Genomic DNA, 19,015 nt, shown 5'->3' with positions numbered 1-19,015 from the left:
GATTAGAAGTTTCAAGCCTCATTCAAATTTTTTTTTCAATCACTGGCATAATAAGCTTTCTAGAAAAGTAAGAAATTAACCTTGACACAATAATATTAACTACAAAATTAATTTGGGTTTCACCAGTGTTTCTTGTGAGTCTGAGTGAACTCCGGGAGTTGGTGATGGACAGGGAGGCCTGGCATGCTGCGATTCATTGGGTCGCAAAGAGTCGGACACGACTGAGCGACTGAACTGAACTGAACTGAGTGTTTCTCTAACATCCATTTTCTCTCCCAGAATCAAATGCAGAATCCCACCCTACACTTCATACTGTCCTCCATTCCATGGCATTTCCTGTTTTTCCTTCTTTCATGACAGATGTTTTGAAACAATGTTGGTCAGTTATTTTGTAAACTTCCATCAATTTGGTTTTGTCTGATGTTTCCTTTGCTTAGATTGATATTATGCATTACTTGAAAGAATGTTACAGAGGTCATGTATGCTTCTCATTGAATCCTACACAGGGCTTATATGATGTTGAAAGTATTGTTAGTGATGTTTACCTAACCAATTGGTCAGTGTTGTCTGCCTGCATTTTTCATGGTAAAATTACTGGTTTTCCCTTTATAATAAAAAAATATTGTGGGGGAGATACTCTGAGACCATGCTTGATTGAATAGTGTCATCTTAACATACATGTGTACCCAGAATTCAGAATGTAGCCTTATTTGGAATAGTATCTTTGCAAACAGTCAAGTTAAAATGAAATCAGAACTAGGGTAAACCCTAATCCAATAACTGGCATCCTTAGAAGAAAGAAATTTGGACACAGAGACATATAAGTACAACATCATGTGAAGACTAAGGAGGCAGAGATTGCAAAGATGCATCTGGAAGTCAAGGAATGCCAGGAGTTACCAGAAGTTAGAAAAGGGCCATGGGACACATTCTTCCTCAGAGCCCCCAGAAGGAACTGACTTGCCAACACCTTGATTTCAGACTTGCAGCCTCAGAATTGTGAGAACAGATTTCTGTTGTTTGAAGCCATCCAGTTTGTGCTTATTTGTTACGGCAAGTCTGGGAAACTGACATGGAGACTATGCAAATATCCTTTTTCTGATTGAACTTTAGTTCACTCATTTTAGCATGCATTGGTGGATCTTGCTAATAAATCTTTTTTTTTTGTCTCATAGATGTGCAGGTTTTTCTACACAGAAGTATTCTGGGGCCACCAAGAATACTGGTAATGCAGCATTTCATTGTTGTCTTAATGCTGAGTATATAATGTGTGCTCAGTCCTGTCCGACTCTTTGCAGCCCTATGGACTGCCAGGCTCCTCTGTCCATGGGATTTTCCTGGCAAGAATGCTGGAATGGGTTGCCATTTTCTCCTCTACGGGATCTTCCCAACACAGGGATTGAATCCCGGTCTCCTGCATTGGCAGGCGGGTTCTTTATTGCTTGAGCCACCAGTTGTCTCCACGATTTTATTCCAAGCTTCCAAAAGCCACTGTGGTAGGCAGAATTTTAAGATGGCCACCAAGATTCCCATCATTTGGTACATTTGCCTTCTATAATTCCTTTCTCTCGAGCATGGTCTGAGTTTGTAGATGTTAGAGGATATCACTTATATCTCCTTAATGGCAAAAGGGACCATTGTAGATGTAATTAAGGTATCTCATCAGTTGGGTTAATCAAGAGGGAGCTCATTCTATGTGGGCCTAATAATGTGAGCTCTTATAAAGGAGTCTAGAAGTAGAAGACAATGAAAGTCAGAGATGATCTTCTGTTGGCCTTGAAGGCCTCTGAGTTCTACACCTGCAAGGAAATGAATTTTGCCAACAACCATGTAAGTATGGGAGAGGGACCAGAGCCTTAGATGAGATGCTAGCCTCGGGTGATACCTTGACTTCAGTCTGATGAGATCCTGAGAAAACCCAGTTGAGCCCTGCGTGGACTTCTGACTTACAGAACTGTAGGATAATAAATAGCTGTTGCTTTAAACTGTAACTGTAGGATAATAAATAGCTGTTGCTTTAAACTGCTAAACTTGTGGTGATTTGTTATGGCTCAGACAGTAAATCGTCTGCCTACAATGTGGGAGACCCGGGTTCAATCCCTGGGTCAGGAAGTTCCCCTGGAGAAGGAAATGGCAAACCACTCCAGTATTTTTAACTGGAAAATCCCATGGACGGAGGAGCCCGGTAGGCTACAGTCCATGGGGTCGCAAGGAGTCGGACACAACTGAGGAGACTTCACTTCAACTTCAATAGAAAAATAAGACAGTCATACTCCTAAATTCTTATGCACTCTTGATTTTACAAGTGTTAATGGAAAGTTCACAAAAGACAGCTAACCCTCCATTCCTTTTTCAAATAGCTCTTAGTTTGTTGACTGAACTATCAAGAACTTGCCTTTGTCCAGTCATGCCACCAGAAATGCAAATCAATTTTCCTTGCTTAGAATCAACTAGACCACAACCCCTACATGTATAAGACATATCCCAATTTCAGAGATATTAAAGTATGAAATAAAAATATATCTTAGGATCAGTAACATAAAAAAACACATTTCTAAGAGGCTAGACAAAATGTGAACTGTAGTTCATCGAAGCTCTGAAGGTTCCACCTCCTCTTTAGCATTCTTGAAGAGTGACAGAAAAAAAGCATCATCTGCTTTCCACTATGCATATTAGTGAATAATACTCTGTAATTCACCTTGAAAGCTGACATGAGACAACTGCAAGTGAAATAACTACAGAATATGAAATATATTTGCTTATAGTGAAATGTGTATAGTATCAATAAGGTATATGGAGGGAGAATTATAAAGTAGAAGACAGTATCAAGGATTTTTTAAAAAATGTACAATTTTATTTTATATGTATGTACCCCTTCAAAATATACTGTAGTCACATGATTAACTCTTATACATCAATGAAAATGAATGACAACTATACACAATACCATGAATCTTAGAAACATAATCAAGAGTGAAAAAAATAAAATCCCCATAGGCTACTATACAGTCTGATACCACTTTCATAAAGCTCAAAAAGGAATGAAACTAAAAATGTCACTTCAGGGTGAGATACATGTTTCAGGTCTTTCTTCATGTGACAAAACTATTAAAAAGACAGAGCAGAGGGATAGAGACAGGAGAGGAGCTCAAATAAATAAATGTAACAAATGGGTAATGTTCTATTTCCTAAATTAGGAGATGAATTATTATGCTTGATAATTTATATGCATGTCACATCCTTTTGTAAGTAAAAAATTACATTAAAACATTAAGTGTAAAATTATGCATCAAGTGTGGACAAAATTTATATTCAAAAGGTTGCTTTTTAAACTATGCTTATTTTGTCAGTCAGGGTTCCAGTCTTAATTATAGTCAATTCAGGTTAATTTTAACAAAAAGTGACATTAGTAAAAGCTAATAAGTAACCCTCAGGATCTCTGGATACCCTGAAAACCAGATTTAGAGGCTCTACAACCTCTATAATCACTTCAGATAATAGCTTCAGTGAAGACCCCACCGTCTCCACTGCGGGCAGACACTGCAGCTTACACCATGGGCTTTGCTGACACTGGATACTGAGTGTTGTCAGTGCAGCTATTTTTTTATTGCTTCCTGTGGAGCTGGATGGAAAAGCCGGTGTTGTATATCACTGCCTTTACTCAAAGACGTCTGCACAGCTCTCCCTCTTTCTATCACGAACTTTTAAGGCAGAGGTGTCTTCCCTGGCTGCAAAGAGGCTGGGAAAACAAGTATCTGACACTTTAAAATTTGTCAGGAAGGAGTAAGGTCCTGCCTCATTAGGTGATAGGTTCCCTAACTATAGTATGAGTTAGGATAATGGGCAGCCAGAAGAGAGATGACAGGTATCTTCTGCACCCCATTCCTTGGCCATTCAACATCAACACAATGGTTAAAAACTATTCAGTGTAAAGACTGTCGTTAGCTGCTTTCTTAATACTCTTTCCTAACAGAATACTGATTTTATCTGGGGCAGCCATGTACCCAGCCTCTTTTGCTGTTAGAAGTTAACAATTTAACAGGTCAGGCAAATAAGACAAAGGAAACTCTGGATTTCTGGGGAAGCTTTGCTTTTCCTCATAAAGGAGAATAGGTATAGCTGGCATAGGCTATTTCCCCCCTCCTTTTTTTCCTGCTTTCAAACATGGACATGACTTCTGGCACAGCAGCAACCTTCCTGCAACATGAAAATAGCATGAAAGATGAAAAACATGCTAATGAGGCAGATTTGAAAGACAGAATCACACACTTCCTGTATGTAGTTAGTATTGCTAAGCACTGATTAAACACTGTTCCTTTCAGTTGCACGCACACCCTGGAAAACAGATGACAATTAGGTCTCATTACTGAAAGTGAAAGTGAAGTTGCTCAGTCATGTCTGACTCTTTGCGACCCTATGGACTATAGCCCACCAGGCTCCTCCATCCATGGAATTTTCCAGGCAAGGGTAATGTAGTGGGTTGCTATTTCCTTCTCCAGGCTTCAATTATTAAATTCATGATATTTTCTAATATGTGGGCTGTGGTGTTTCTTTTGCACTGTTAATAAAAGTAGATTTTGCTTATCAAGAACCACTTGAATTCTGAAGAGTATTTGGCATGTAAAGGAATCTTAATGGTTAACAATGTTTCAAATCTGCATTTGAATCTTGGTTTCTGTTAGAATAACCTCCTTGTGTACCTGCGTATCTGTAAAATGAAGCACAACTGGAAACGGAGATTTTACAATAACTAGAAAGGACCCAGCTTTCTAGTTCTTCTACTTATTTTTGTCTCTCAGTTCAGTTCAGGCGCTCAGTTGCGTCTCTTTGCGACCCCATGGACTGTAGCACGACAGGCCTCCCTGTCCATCAACAACTGGAGTTTTCTCAAACTCATGTCCATTGAGTCAGTGATGCCATCCAAACATCCCATCCTCTGTCGTCCCTTTCTCCTCCTGCCTTCAATCTTTCCCAACTGCTGCTGCTGCTAAGTCGCTTCAGTCGTGTCCGACTCTGTGCGACCCCACAGATGGCAGCCCACCAGGCTCCGCCGTCCCTGGGATTCTCCAGGCAAGAACACTGGAGTGGGTTGCCATTTCCTTCTCCAATGCATGAAAGTGAAAGTGAAGTCGCTCAGTAAGTGTCCGACTCTTTGTGACCCCATGGACTACAGCCTACCAGGCTCCTCCGTCCATGGGATTTTCCAGGCAAGAGTACTGGAGTGGGTTGCCATTGCCTTCTCCGTCTTTCCCAGCATCCAGGTCTTTTCCAATGATTCAGTTCTTTGCATCAGGTGGCCAAAGTATTGGAGTTTCAGCTACAACATCAGTCCTTCCAATGAATACTCAGGACTGATTTCCTTTAGGATGGACTGGTTTGATCTCCTTGCAGTCCAAGGGACTCTCAAGAGTCTTCTCCAGCACCACAGTTCAAAAGCATCAATTCTTCAGCACTCAGCTTTCTTTATAGTCCGTCTCTCACATCCATACATGACTACTGGAAAAACCATAGCTTTGACTAGATGGAGCTTTGTTGGCAAAGTAATGTCTCTGCTTTTTAACATGCCGTCTAGGTTGGTCATAACTTTCCTTCCAAGGAGTAAGCGTCTTTTAATTTCATGGCTGCAATCACCATCTGCAGTGATTTTGGAGCCCCCAAAAATATAGTCTGTCACTGTTTCCCCATCTATTTGCCATGAAGTGATGGGACCAGATGCCATGATCTTCATTTTCTGAATGTTGAGTTTTAAGCCAACTTTTTCCACTCTCCTCTTTCACTTTTATCAAGAGGCTCTTTAGTTATTCTTCATTTTCTGCCATAAGGGTGGTGTCATCTGCATATCTGAGGTTATTGATATTTCTCCCGGCAATCTTGATTCCAGCTGGTGCTTTCTCCAGCCCAGTGTTTCTCATGTTGTACTCTGCATATAAGTTAAATAAGCAGGGTGACAATATACAGTCTTGATGTACTCCTTTTCCTATTTGGAACCAGTCTGTTGTTCCATGTCCAGTTCTAACTGTTGCTTCCTGACCTGCATACAGATTTCTCAAGAGGTAGGTCAGGTGGTCTGGTATTTCCATCTCTTGGAGAATTTTCCACAGTTTGTTGTGATCCATGTAATCAAAGGCTTTGGCATAGTCAATAAAGCCAAAGTAGATATTTTTCTGGAACTTTCTTGCTTTTTCAATGATCCAACAGATGTTGGAAATTTGATCTCTGGTTCCTCTGCCTTTTCTAAATCCAGCTTGAACATCTGGAAGTTCACGGTTCATGTACTGTTGAAGCCAGGCTTGGAGAATTTTGAGCATTACTTTACTAGCGTTTGATATGCGTTCATTGTGCAGTAGTTTGAATATTCTTTGGCATTGCCTTTCTTTGGGATTGGAATGAAAACTGACATTTTCCAGTCCTGCGGTCACTGCTGAGTTTTCCAAATTTGCTGGTATATTGAGTGCAGCGCTTTCACAGCATCATCTTTTAGGATTTGAAAGAGCTCAACTAGAATTCTATCACCTCCATTAGCTTTGTTGTAGTCATGCTTCCTAAGGCTCACTTGACTTCGCATTCCAGGATGTCTGGCTCTAGGTGAGTGATCATATCATTGTGATTATCTGGGTCATGAAGATCTTTTTAAAAATAATTCTTCTGTGTATTCTTGCCATCTCTTCTTAATATCTTCTGCTTCTGTTAGGTCCGTATCATTTCTGTCCTTTATTGTGTCCATTTTGCATGAAATGTTCCCTTGGTATCTCTAATTTTCTTGAAGAGATCTCTAGTCTTTCCCATTGGATTGTTTTCCTCCATTTCTCTGCACTGATCACTGAGGAAGGCTTTCTTCTCTCTCCTTGCTATTCTTTGGAACTCTGCATTCAAATGGGTGTATCTTTCCTTTACTCCCTTGCCTCTCACTTCTCTTCTTTTCACAGCTATTTGTAAGGCCTCCTCAGACAACTATTTTGCCTTTCTTTTTCTTGGGGATGGTCTTGATCCCTGCCTTCTGTACAATGTCATGAACCTCCATCCATATTTCTTCAGGCACTCTTATCAGATCTAATCCCTTGAATCGATTTCTCACTTTCAATGTATAGTCATAAGGGATTTGATTTATGTCATACCTGAATGGTCTAGTGGTTTTCCCTATTTTCTTCAACTTAAGTCTGAATTTGGCAATAAGGAGTTCATGGTCTGAGCCACAGTTGGCTCCCAGTCTTGTTTTTGCTGACTGTATAGAACTTCTCCATCTTTGGTACAAAGAATATAATCAAGCTGATTTCAGTATTGACCATCTGGTGATGTCCATGTGTAGAGTCTTCTCTTGTGTTGTTGGAAGAGGGCATTTGCTATGACTAGTGCGTTCTCTTGGTGAAACTCTAGTAGCCTTTGCTCTACTTCATTCTGTACTCCAAGACCAGATTTGCCTGTTACTCCAGGTATTTCTTGACTTCCTACTTTTGCATTCCAGTCTCCTATAATGAAAAGGACATCTTTTTTGGGTGTTAGTCCTAGAAGGTCTTGTAGGTCTTATAGAACTATTCAATTTCAGTTTCTTCAGCATTCAGCATTATTTTGTCTCTACAGGATTCTCAAGTTGTAAATAGTTCCTCCTTTGAACTCAATATATCCTTTTATTTATCACATTTGCCTCCTCTACCAGATTTTTCTTTGAAAACACTCAATTTTTTTGTCAAGTAGTTTGACAGTCTCAAACTAATGTCCTTAGAGGTTATCTGGGATGATTATTAAAATACAAATTCCTAGATTCCATCCCCCAACTTTTATTTTAGGTCAGTGAACCACATTTTGAGGAACACTGAAACAGACTTTCAGTGTTGAATCAAATTATGCATATGATACTAATAAAAGTTCACGGACAGAGGAGCTTGGCGGGCTACAGTCAATGGGGTCACAAAGAGTCAGACATAACTAATGACTAACACACAATAAAGGTAGGTATCAATAATAATTAATTTTCAAGATACTTCCAAACTGTTTTAATTTTACATTTTGACTTGTAATCATGTAACTTACGATTTCTAACTATGAGGACATCTCTAACACCATTTCAGAAATAACTATTTTTGGTTATACTAACTATAATGTGATAATTAGGAAGTATTTATGAAAAGCCCTAATTGACAGTTTGCTATATAAGTGAAAAATAAACCTTTGCACTTTCTAATAAGTTGACTCATTACTGAGTTATATTAGCTGTTATTCTCAAAATGAGATTTTTATTAGAAAAGGTAAGTTTGTACTAAAATTTGGAAGCCAGTCAAGTTCCTTCATCAACTGCAAAGTAAACTTTCATACACAAACCAAAGTCAAGAACATTCTTTCTCCTCTTTAACTACACACTATTTTCATAGTATTAACACCAGCTAGGCTCTATATTATATAGGATCTTGAGAGCTGTTGAGACTCAAGCTTCAAGTTTTTGATTTGCCAAAGGAAAAGTCAGCATTTAGATTTATCCTGATATCTGAGATGTAAGGAACTCTACAAACATCTCTAAAGGGACATAGAGCAGATAAAGGGACACTATGTTATATTTTAGTGGGTCATTTGATTTATCATTTTCACCAAAAATTGGCCATGGCAGCTAACAAATGGCATATTTCTGCCTCCTGAATGGAACTGTGGGACACGGTGGTACTTAGGACATACACTTCAAGGCAAATGATCAGACTAAAAATTTACATACTCTTAGGAAATGAGATAAGAACATCCACACTTTGGGTGGAAATGTTTTTCAAATTGTTTACAAGACTCTGAATAGAAATTTGACAAATTAAAAAATGACATATACCAATTTCGTTACAGCCTACCATTGTAGGCAAAGTCTGTTAGTATTACTGGGATCAGATGCTTTTAAGATATCTTGGATAAATTCTGTTGTTTTAATTGGTGTTAATTCTTTATGGCGTTACAAAAGAAAGTTTACACCACTCAAAGCACTAACAAAAATCTTTCTAATGATGTGTCTGTCCCATGCAGTATAATGCTTAGGGTAATTGGGAAATATTGACAGATTTAGCATTCATTATTTCAATTATTTGGGGGTAAACCTAAATTGATAGTATTACATGAGTAATTTATACATTTGAAATATGAATAAACTGAGATGGGGGAATGAAATGATGAGTGAGCCTAGCTGATCACTTAGCATTAGACTCTCAACACAGCTTTTAGACATGAAATAAACTCTCATTAAGTGATAAAACTTTGCTTGTGAAAAGTGGATCTAAAAAAGAAGCCAACTACTAGTACCAGTGATGAAAGACATCCAAACAAGTGATGGTTCTTAATTACAAGTTATATATAAATTAAACTGTAGAATGTAGTACCTTTAACTATGATGTGAATAAACCTATTATATATTCTTCACACTGGATAAACTATCCAAGTTGAAGATTTCCAAGTAGGACAAAACTGAAGAATTGACTAATAATATCAAACAGAATAAATAAAATTTACTTTCAGCATCTGAACTAAGCACATGTATGTGCACACACATACACAGGACAAATTTTTAAACATTCTTTGAACAATATGATGAATATACTATCACTGGACAAAAACAGTTGACTTACTTTCAAGTATATTTTATGGGGACTAGCAATAGGTTCTCTCAAGAGTAAAGACACCAGGCCATAAGGTGCCAACTCTTAGCACCAGAGAGACTTAAAATTTCATAAAAGGTGAATGATGTTACAAATTAGAGAATCTATGTTACAAATTAGAGAATCTGCCAATCAACTTCTGTGGAGTTGTATTTTTCTCAAATGGAAAAAAATCCAGCTTTATGCTACATAGACTTAAAAAGATAATGTTTAAGATTTTTTAGAATTGCAATTTATAATCTGATATAAAATAAAACTGCTGGCTTATAACAAAATGCTATAAGTTTCAGAGATATGAAAGAACAAAAATGAACTGAAAACACAGTTTATATAAATCACGGTCCCAGAAATGAAAATTAGTCTCTTACAGAAAGGAATAGTGAAACTCAGTGTGTACTTTTACTAACACACCTTAAAACTATTTTGTGGACAGCCACTTTCGACTGCAAATTGTAAACTGCCACTTGATACATTTAATCAACATTAAATCAATTCTGAGGCAAGACAATGAACGCACAATACTCGAATAGCGTTAATAACTTCCTTCCTTGATAAACAACCTCCAGGCATTATTCAGAAGTTGAATTATTTGATGCCTTGGGAAGCAGTGTCCACTGAGCTTTCCTTCCTGACCTGAAGAGACTCACTGCTGATGGACAATAATTCTCGAAGTTCCTTATTTTCAAGCTGGAAAATAAAAAAAAAATGTATGTTCATTTCAGGTATTCTGTCAAACTGTATCAGAACCCATTGTTTGCGGCTTGAAACAGAAAGTATATTATTTGCCCTGACCTCACATCCAGCCCGGAGCAAGGGGGCCCTCATTGCTCCAGACCCGATTCCCACCCCATCCCCGGGGTGAGGTCCCAGCAGGGATCAGTCCCAGTATCCTCTTCCCAACAGGCCTGGGGCAGCCCTCCCCCTGTCCAGCCCCTTTCCACCCTCCAGCCCCTCCTGCCCTGCCTGCTGCCCTCTCTCCAGGCCCCCTCCACCCACACACAGTGAAATAAAAGCCTCCCACCCCGCTCAAAAAAAAAAAAAAAAAAGAAAGTGTATTATTTTACTTTTAAAAGTTTTAAAGAAACAAAAGAACTGAGAAGTTCCTAAAACTCTACTTATTTATTCAACTAAAAAACATTTACTGAGTAATTTCCACATGCCAGGTGTTAAGACTACACATGAAAAAAACAGGGTCCCGCTCCACTAAAGGAATTCACTGCTTGTCAAAATCTTTATGGTTCCCACAAGTTTCACTATTGTTTCTTCTGTCTTTCAAATTCCTAATAACATTTTCATTCTGCTTAACCTTCTCTCCTAGATGTCCTATAGTTTTGGAGAAAGGAAGGAAAGGGGGAAAATAATTACTGGGCACACAGCCAGGTTCCACATGGGTGTCTTACATATATTATCTCATACAGTATGCAGGGGAGGCACCATTGTCTACATCCGTGTTCTCTTGCGATGAGGACACTGGCTCCCAAAAGTCCAAAAACCTGCCCATATTCAGATAACCTGCATGTGGTATTGCTGGTTTTAATCTGATACCCACATTTTTTCTACTGCATTAAGTAAGACTTGACTCACATTTCCTTAGGGCTGTTTCCATAACTGAAGTAAATTAGGGATGGCACAGACAAGGTCATTCTATCATTTTAACTAACTCCTATCCTAATTGGGTCTTTGCCACTCCCTTTGATTTCCAGATACAGCAGTTTGCACTCTTCATCCTTATTCTCTGCAGGAAATTCTGGTAAACCACAGCATTTTCAGGTTTCACCAAGACATACCCTGTATCTCTCTCCTAGCATTTACACACCATTTCATACCAAAAAAATTTATTAGTTTTATTGCTATCATTAGACTCTGAGGAGGGACCCTGTCTTTTTCTCTCTGGTATTTTCCAAGGGCCCATGGCAGAATTTGTAATAAGTGTAACATTCATATCATCTATTGTAATGTTTCTCTTTAACAATTGTATGGGCACACTAACACTCCAGGCCTTTCTTTGTAAATTATTCCCATTTTAATCAAAACATTAAAACAGCTTTAAAACAAAATCAAAACTTTAAAAATTGATTAAAAAAAAAAAATCAAGACTAAAAGACCTGTAAAATAGTCTGCAGTCCCTTGGCTTTGTTTCCCAAAGGCAACCACTTTTAATATTTTTATCTATTTCTTTAGGTGTTTACTTCCATAATTCTAAATAATATGTCTTGTACTGCTATTTCCTGATCATCAAGTTTAAACAGTATCTATTTGAGTTCTTTTTACAGCAAATGAGGGACTTTAGCTCACATGTAATCTGTCCTTTCCACTCCCTTTACCTTCTCAGTATGCTATATCAATTTCTAGCCAATAAGCATTTTCATTGTTTGCTTCTGATTACATTTCCTTTCTTCAAAAGGGTATGGAGGATATTTTAATTTTAAATCAGACCACAGAGGAAACATCAATACACTGCAGTGATATACAATGATGGCATGCCTTTCAGACTGAAAACTCCCTAAGATATTATGAACCTAAAATGGCAACAATCTTACCTCTAATTGCGCTAGTTTTTCCTGAATCTTACAAAATTGGTCATCATCCATTTGAACTGCTTTCCTCATCACTTCTCCCATTTCACAGATTCTGTCAATCTGATTCTCAATTTCCTGTGAAGATATTCAGAATAAGAAAGTGAAAAAGTCATTTTTTAGCAGATATGAAGGTCATGAGACCATGTGTATTATAATGTTAAAAATTCATTTAATCTGTGGTACAGAGGTTATAGTAATTTCACTACAATCTATGTCCTCAGAGGTAAAGCCATAATAAACTTATCTTGTGATATTCACAGATAATTCATTTTCAGAAGATTGACTCTAGTCTAATCATCCATTAGATATTGGACGCTATCTCTAAATGGCTGTTTAACTTAAATTTAAATACTTTTATTGGCAGGAAGCTTGCCACATTCCAAGGTACCTTATTCTATCTTTGGACATCTCTCTTAGCAGGCTTTTCATATAAGCTAAATTCTGTCTTCTTCAAGGATCAGGTTTTTCTCCTTTGGACCACAGATGAAAGTCATTCACATATTTAAAAGATCCCTGTTCCCTATGACCTTACTTAGTTAAATTCATTAAAATGCTTTCAATGGAATCTAAGATGAAACTTATCTTCCATAAATTCCACTGCAGCAAATAGTGAGGTGTCAATCTATTAATTTAGGATTAAATGACATAGTACATGCAAACGTACAAAGACAACTCTAAAGCACTCTACAAACTTAAGAATAATTACTGCATCTCCCAAATTAAACCATAAGCAATGAGAGTATAGAAACTACGCCATTTTTTTTTTTTTTAAACCGTACTTTTCTCTCCTAACAACACAGTATGATGCTATGTGTACTGACTCTCCTGCTATGTGCCAAGTACTATGTTAGGGATAAAAGATAAATTCACGCTCCTTACAAGCAAGGAGCTTACAATTTAGTGAAACGTACCATAATAACAACTCAAGTATTTACTGAATACCTTTAATACTAACAAGCTTCCCTTGTGGCTCAGCTGGTAAAGAATCTGGCTGCAAGCCAGGAGACCTGGGTTCAATCCCTAGATTGGGAAGATCCCCTGGAAAAGGGAAAGATTACCCACCCCAGTATTCTGGCCTGGAGAATTCCATGAACTGTACAGTCCATGGGGTCCCAAAGAATCAGACATGACTGAATGATTTTCATTTTCACTTTAATGCTAACTGACATTGTTCAGTGGAAAAACTAAGTGTTCATTAACATCTTGAAGAGAGATCTTAGTGGAGGGATGAACTTGAGTCTTACTCAGATAAAAGGCCCTTTACCCCCTTTTTTCTACTCATATCTTTACAAAGCTATACTAAAACCTACAGCAAATGTGGTAAACATGAAAGGAAAACAAGCTTACTTCAAAAGCAAGCACATGATCTAAAACAACGTCAAGATTTCAATTCATTTAGAATTTATCCATCAAAGTTTCTTACTGCAGAGTGAGACTGGTGAGCTTTCAGGACCGGTTCAGCATCCGCTGCTTTTTTAGCAACCATTAATTGTAACATCTGTTTTCGGTATTTGCTCATGATGAGTTCCAAAGCATCCTGGTGTTCCTCCAGGGAAACCCATAGCTCTATCAAAAAACAAAATAACTTGGCAGTGATGTCTGAAATACCTCCTAAAGCCAAACTCAAACAGCTGGATTTTATGACATGTGTGAAATATTATGAACCCAAAGATGTAAATTGGTGTTTAAGTCCACAAAACTCAACAATCATGGTCTATGCAAAAAAATATCTTTCCAGGCAGCAACAGCAAAATCTGGTAGAATCAACATGGGATGTGGCATCAGAAGACGAGTTTAAGTTCAATTCTGTGAATTACTAGATTACTACTCTTAAATCATGTAACCTCTCTGAGCCTATTTCTTATCTGCCTTGTAATAATAAAAACCTGGCTTGTCTACTTCAAAATGAACATATGAGAATACATATATGTATTGCATGATATATGTGAAGGCCCTCTGTAAATTTATATACAAATAACTATTCATACTACTATCATTAACAATATATTCACCAAGCCCAAGAATATACACCCGAGGATTAACTTTAGCTCTTCCACCTTGCATAAGAACATAAAAATCTCTTCAATCTTAGCTTTAATGTTTATTTCAATTAATATTTAAACATTAAATCTTAAGCCCTTGAGGATATTAACTCTTGCATTATGCAACCCTCAGTCTCCAGACACCTAACAAGCCATGCAATAATAATTCAACTCTACTAAGCACCTCTTGTATAAGCTGCGTTTAAATACAAAATCAGTCAGATGACCTTGAAAAGAGTAATGTAATAAACTTTACTGCTACTGGGTCATCATAGGCTATGGCAACCCACTCCATTATTCTTGCCTGGAGAATCCCATGGACAGAGGAGCCTGGCAGGCTACAGTCCATGGGGTCGCAAGAGTCGGACACGACTTAGTGACTAAATCACCACCACAGCATGTGCACTTTTGTGACTTGTCATTTTTTGCAAGAACTTTTGAAATATTACTGGATATGAGAAAATCATTACACACAAAAAGGCCTGACTAACCTCTGTTTTCCTGCTGCAAGTCTCTAATCTGTGTATTCTCTTGGGACAGCAGAATGTGAGGTTTGTATTTGGACATGTCCTTTATATCGGATGCATCCTCTTGATACTGGACAAACAAGACACAAACTAATCGAGCCGTAAACATAACAGCCGCAGATGCAACTGAAGAGGAAGGAGGCAGAACTCCAGGACAGCACTGGCAGCCCCGACCCCACAGAAAGGTCTCACAGCCACCCTCTGGGACCAGAAAAAAACTCCAAGCCGAGTTTCCACTTTACCTCATCCTCCCCCCCTCAAGTGTCCAGAACCCGAGGGCACGGGCCCGTACCCTCTGCCTGACCTGGTCCGGAAGCGCTGTCCCCGCCTCCCGCATAGCGGCTACCCGCCGGTGCAGAGCCGCCGACTGATCCACTAGTGACTCGGCAGCCGCATCGTGCTCCCTCAGCCTCTCCAGTAGAGTCTTAGCGTCTGTCAGAATCTTCTCGATGGTGCAGCTCATAGCGGCCCCAGGACCGCAGTCAGAACACCGCTCACCAGTGCCAAGGACTCAGCGCGTCCCTGAGCGAGTCTCAGCTTTACAGACGTCACTTCCGGGTACGTTTAAAAGGAGCCTCGGCGGCAGCCGCGATATGCGCTTGCGCAGTGGCCGCCTCGGTGGCTGGTGACCGTCTTTAACCTGTGGCTTCCCCGCTTCCTCGCCTTGTGCAAGAGCCCCAGAGGCCTGCCCTTGCCACGCCTTTGGTTTCCTGTTTCCACTGCCTGGTGGTCAAGTTGTGTTAAGGCTGGGCTAGTCTTGAGTTTCCCCTGTTCCTACTGGTTTTGATTGATGTGGATTGCTCTTATCACGGTTTAATATTTTTTTTCTTTTAATGTGGTAAACACGCTTTAAATTTATCAGCTTAACCAATAGTATTAAGTACATTCAAGTTGTTGTGCAGTCATCATTACCATTCATCTGCAGAATTCTTCTCATTTTGCAAAACTGAAGTCTTAACAGTCTCTTGGACTGCAAGATCAAATCAGTCAGTCCTAAAGGAAATCAGCCCTGACTATTCATTGGAAGGACTGATGATGAAGCCTAAGCTCAAGTACTTTGGCCACCTGATGCTAAGAACCGATTCACTGAAAAAGACTCTGATGCTCAGAAGGGTTGAGGGCAGGAGGAGAAGTGGGTGACAGAGGATAAGATGGTTGAATAGCTTCACTGATTCAATGAATTTGAGCAAACTCTGGGAGATGGTGAAGGACTAGAAAGCCTGGTGTGCTGCAGTCCATGGGGTCGCAAAGAGTGGAAAGCTACTTAGCAACTAAACACAACAGCATTAGACTTTAACTCCTTATTCTGCCTTCCTCTCAGCCCTTGGCAGCCACTCCTCTATTTTGTCTCTATGAATTTAACTACATTAGATACCTCATACAAGTGGAATCATAGAAAACATAATTGTCATTTTTGTGAATGGCTTATTTCACTTGGCATAATGTCCTCAAGGTTCATCCATGCAAGCAGAAATTCCTTTCTTGTTAAGACTGACTAATATTCATATATATGTGTGTGCATATGTATAAGTTTCCATGGTGGCTCAGCGGTAAAGAATCTGCCTGCCAGTGCAGGAGACTTCATGTTATGTCCCTGGGTCAGGAAGATCCCATGGAGGAGGAACTGGCAACCCACTCCATTATTCTTGCTTGGAGAATCCCATGGACAGAGGAGCCTGGTGGGCTACAATCTGTGGGGTCACAAAGAGTTGGACATGACTCAACAATGACAGCTACTGATGGACCCTTGGGGAGCCTTCATCTTTTTGCTGTTGTGAATAATGCTGTTATGAACACATGTATAAATATCTGTTTGAATCCCTCCTTTAAATTCTTTTGAGTGTATATCCAGAAGTGGAATGGGGACATGGTTAATTCTATTTTTAAATTTTTGAGGAATGACCAAACTGTTTCCCACAGTGGCTGCATCATTTTACATTTTTACCAACAGTACATAAGGGTTTCAATTTCTTCACATCTTTGCATACACTTGTTATTTTATGTTTTCTTCAATAGCCATTTTAATGGGTGTGAGGTAGAGTCATTGTCTGCTTACCTATTTTTTTCTATTTTAGCTCAATTATTAATTGAAAATAAATTTAACTAGAACAGCAATGAGTTGTGCTATTATATCACAAGCTTGTGTGTCAAGCTTTGTTCTTTTCCATTGATTATTACTGTAAATATTTTTGAAAAGTCTTGTTTCAGGCACTGTTTAGTGTCTGGAAATACAGCAGAGAATGACACAAGGTCTTGACCCTTAGGGAGTTTATATTCTAATGGGAGAAAGAGTTCAAACTCTTATAAATAGTTGAAGGTAATAACAGAATTAGGAACCCAGTGAAAGGGCAAGAGTGCCATGGCAGTAGTGAGAGGTCAGAGAAAGGGGTTGGAGAGGAGAATTGACTTTTTACCTTTGTATTCTCAGCATATTCTGGAAGAAAATCTGCCTACCATACCTCCTATAGATAATACGGCTGGCCCACTTACCCCACTGTTGCAGTGCACTCCTGACTTGCAAACAATATTTTAGTATATTCTTTTACTAAAACCACAATCCCATGCAAATAGTGCTCTCCTACACTTTCCCTCACCATCTGAATCGCAGCCTTATAGGACGTTTGCCTTATGCAAAGGTGGCGTGCTAAGTATACACAACAGTCGGTGGCCCATAGGAGAGACAATCTAGGGGAATTCTATAATTCTCTTTTTGCTACACTCATACAATCTGTTCCTAATGAAATCTGGAAGAAGACTTTTTAGGTCTATTCAAAAGGCACAAAAGTACTTAATCAACACTTTTGAATTCTACCTCTTATTGTGCTATCCTGTGGAAGGTTTTTCCTGTTACTGTTCTCTGCTCTGTCTAGATCTTGTACTTCCCCACTTTTTCCTGACCTGGGAAATCAAATTTTGGAAGATATACTTGCTTTATGCTTCTGTAGGGCTTCCCAGGTGACGCTAGTGGTAAAGAGCCTGCCTGCCAATGCAGGAGACTTTAGAAACACAGTATGGATCCCTGGATCGAGAAGATGCCCTGGAGGAGGGCATGGCAACCCATTCCAGTATTCTTGCCTGGAGAATCCCATGGATAGAGGAGCTTGGTGGAACATGGGGTCCCACAGAGTCGGACACTATAGAAGTGACTTAGCAACACAGCATAGTATCATAACCATCTCTAACACCTGGTCTGTAGAAAGAATTATATCATAATTGCTATCAGTATTGACAGTAATACTGATGTTTATTAAGTGCTTACTCTGCACCTGTCACTATTCTAAGGACTTTATAGTGATTCAGTTATATAATCCTCACAATTACCATGTGTTAGATTTCCTCTGTGAAAGTGTGGAAGTATTAGTTGCTCTGTTGTGTCTGACTCTTTGTGACCCCATGAACTATTTGGCTTGCTAATCTACTCTGTCCAAGGAATTCTCCACTCAAGAATACCGGAGTGGGTAGAAGATCCTTCTCCAGGGGATCTTCCCGACCCAGGGATTGAACCTGGGTCTCTTGACTTGCAGGCAGATTCTTTTACCTTCTGAGTCACCGAGGAAGCCTAGATTTCCTTTAAACAATGCCGTATGCATCAGAGAGCTTTAGTGTTATCTAGAGAGCACAAATTTTTCTTTTCAGATTTGACCACTTTCCCTAAATCAGCTTTTGGTTATACAAGTTCATAATTCCTTATTCAAAACCTTGGGACATGATGTTTTCTGACATTCAGAAAACTTAATACTTTAGAAAGGTATTAAGATCCATATACTGTGTATCACTTAATACTAGGGTTTGAATGAATTATGTGTATCTTTTGCACATATATTGCATTTTTAATAAAACTGCCTACAGTTAAAAGTTTTCTTGATATTTCCAGTCTTATGCTTCTCTATGACATAATATAATTATTATTTTTCTTTAGGAGTGTGAATGTTTTTGGTATAAGTATTTCCTTATAAGAACTTCAGAAACAGTCCACAACAGGAGCATGAAGTTCTGAAATTCTTTTAACTATTACCTGGAGGAAAGGTGTGTAAAAAGAAACTGAACTGCATCTGACATAACAGTGTCTGAGTAGAACAGTCAGTGAACCACACACGATCCTAGTTAAGATTGAACGAGTCAGACTTTGGAAACTATACTGTCAACTATTCTGGATTTATTTTCTGGAACCAGGGTCCATATCATACTTAACATGGTGGGAAACAGAAGATCTTTCCTGAATTTAATCCTTGTTCCCACTATCAATC

The 19,015-nt window shown here is 38.9% G+C and overlaps 1 protein-coding gene across 2 annotated transcripts; it reads right to left on the bottom strand.

The window, feature by feature from the left end:
• Window positions 1-7,755: 7,755 nt before the first annotated feature.
• On the bottom strand, window positions 7,756-15,325 carry SIKE1 (suppressor of IKBKE 1). Of its 2 annotated transcripts, none has more exons than XM_027535958.1 (5): window positions 15,061-15,325; window positions 14,733-14,838; window positions 13,623-13,765; window positions 12,161-12,274; window positions 7,756-10,307 (listed from the first exon to the last, which is right to left on the bottom strand). In XM_027535958.1, the coding sequence occupies exons 1-5, from the start codon at window positions 15,229-15,231 to the stop codon at window positions 10,206-10,208; spliced, it is 636 nt and encodes a 211-aa protein (XP_027391759.1). In that variant the 5' UTR covers window positions 15,232-15,325; the 3' UTR covers window positions 7,756-10,205. The 2 variants fall into 2 exon arrangements, with proteins under 2 accessions (XP_027391759.1, XP_027391764.1); XM_027535963.1 differs by having other exon boundaries at window positions 15,073-15,324.
• Window positions 15,326-19,015: the final 3,690 nt, after the last annotated feature.

This window comes from Bos indicus x Bos taurus, chromosome 3, assembly GCF_003369695.1.
Source record: "Bos indicus x Bos taurus breed Angus x Brahman F1 hybrid chromosome 3, Bos_hybrid_MaternalHap_v2.0, whole genome shotgun sequence".
Classification (NCBI taxonomy): domain Eukaryota; kingdom Metazoa; phylum Chordata; class Mammalia; order Artiodactyla; family Bovidae; genus Bos; species Bos indicus x Bos taurus.
This window is presented reverse-complemented; position numbering and strand designations above follow the sequence as displayed.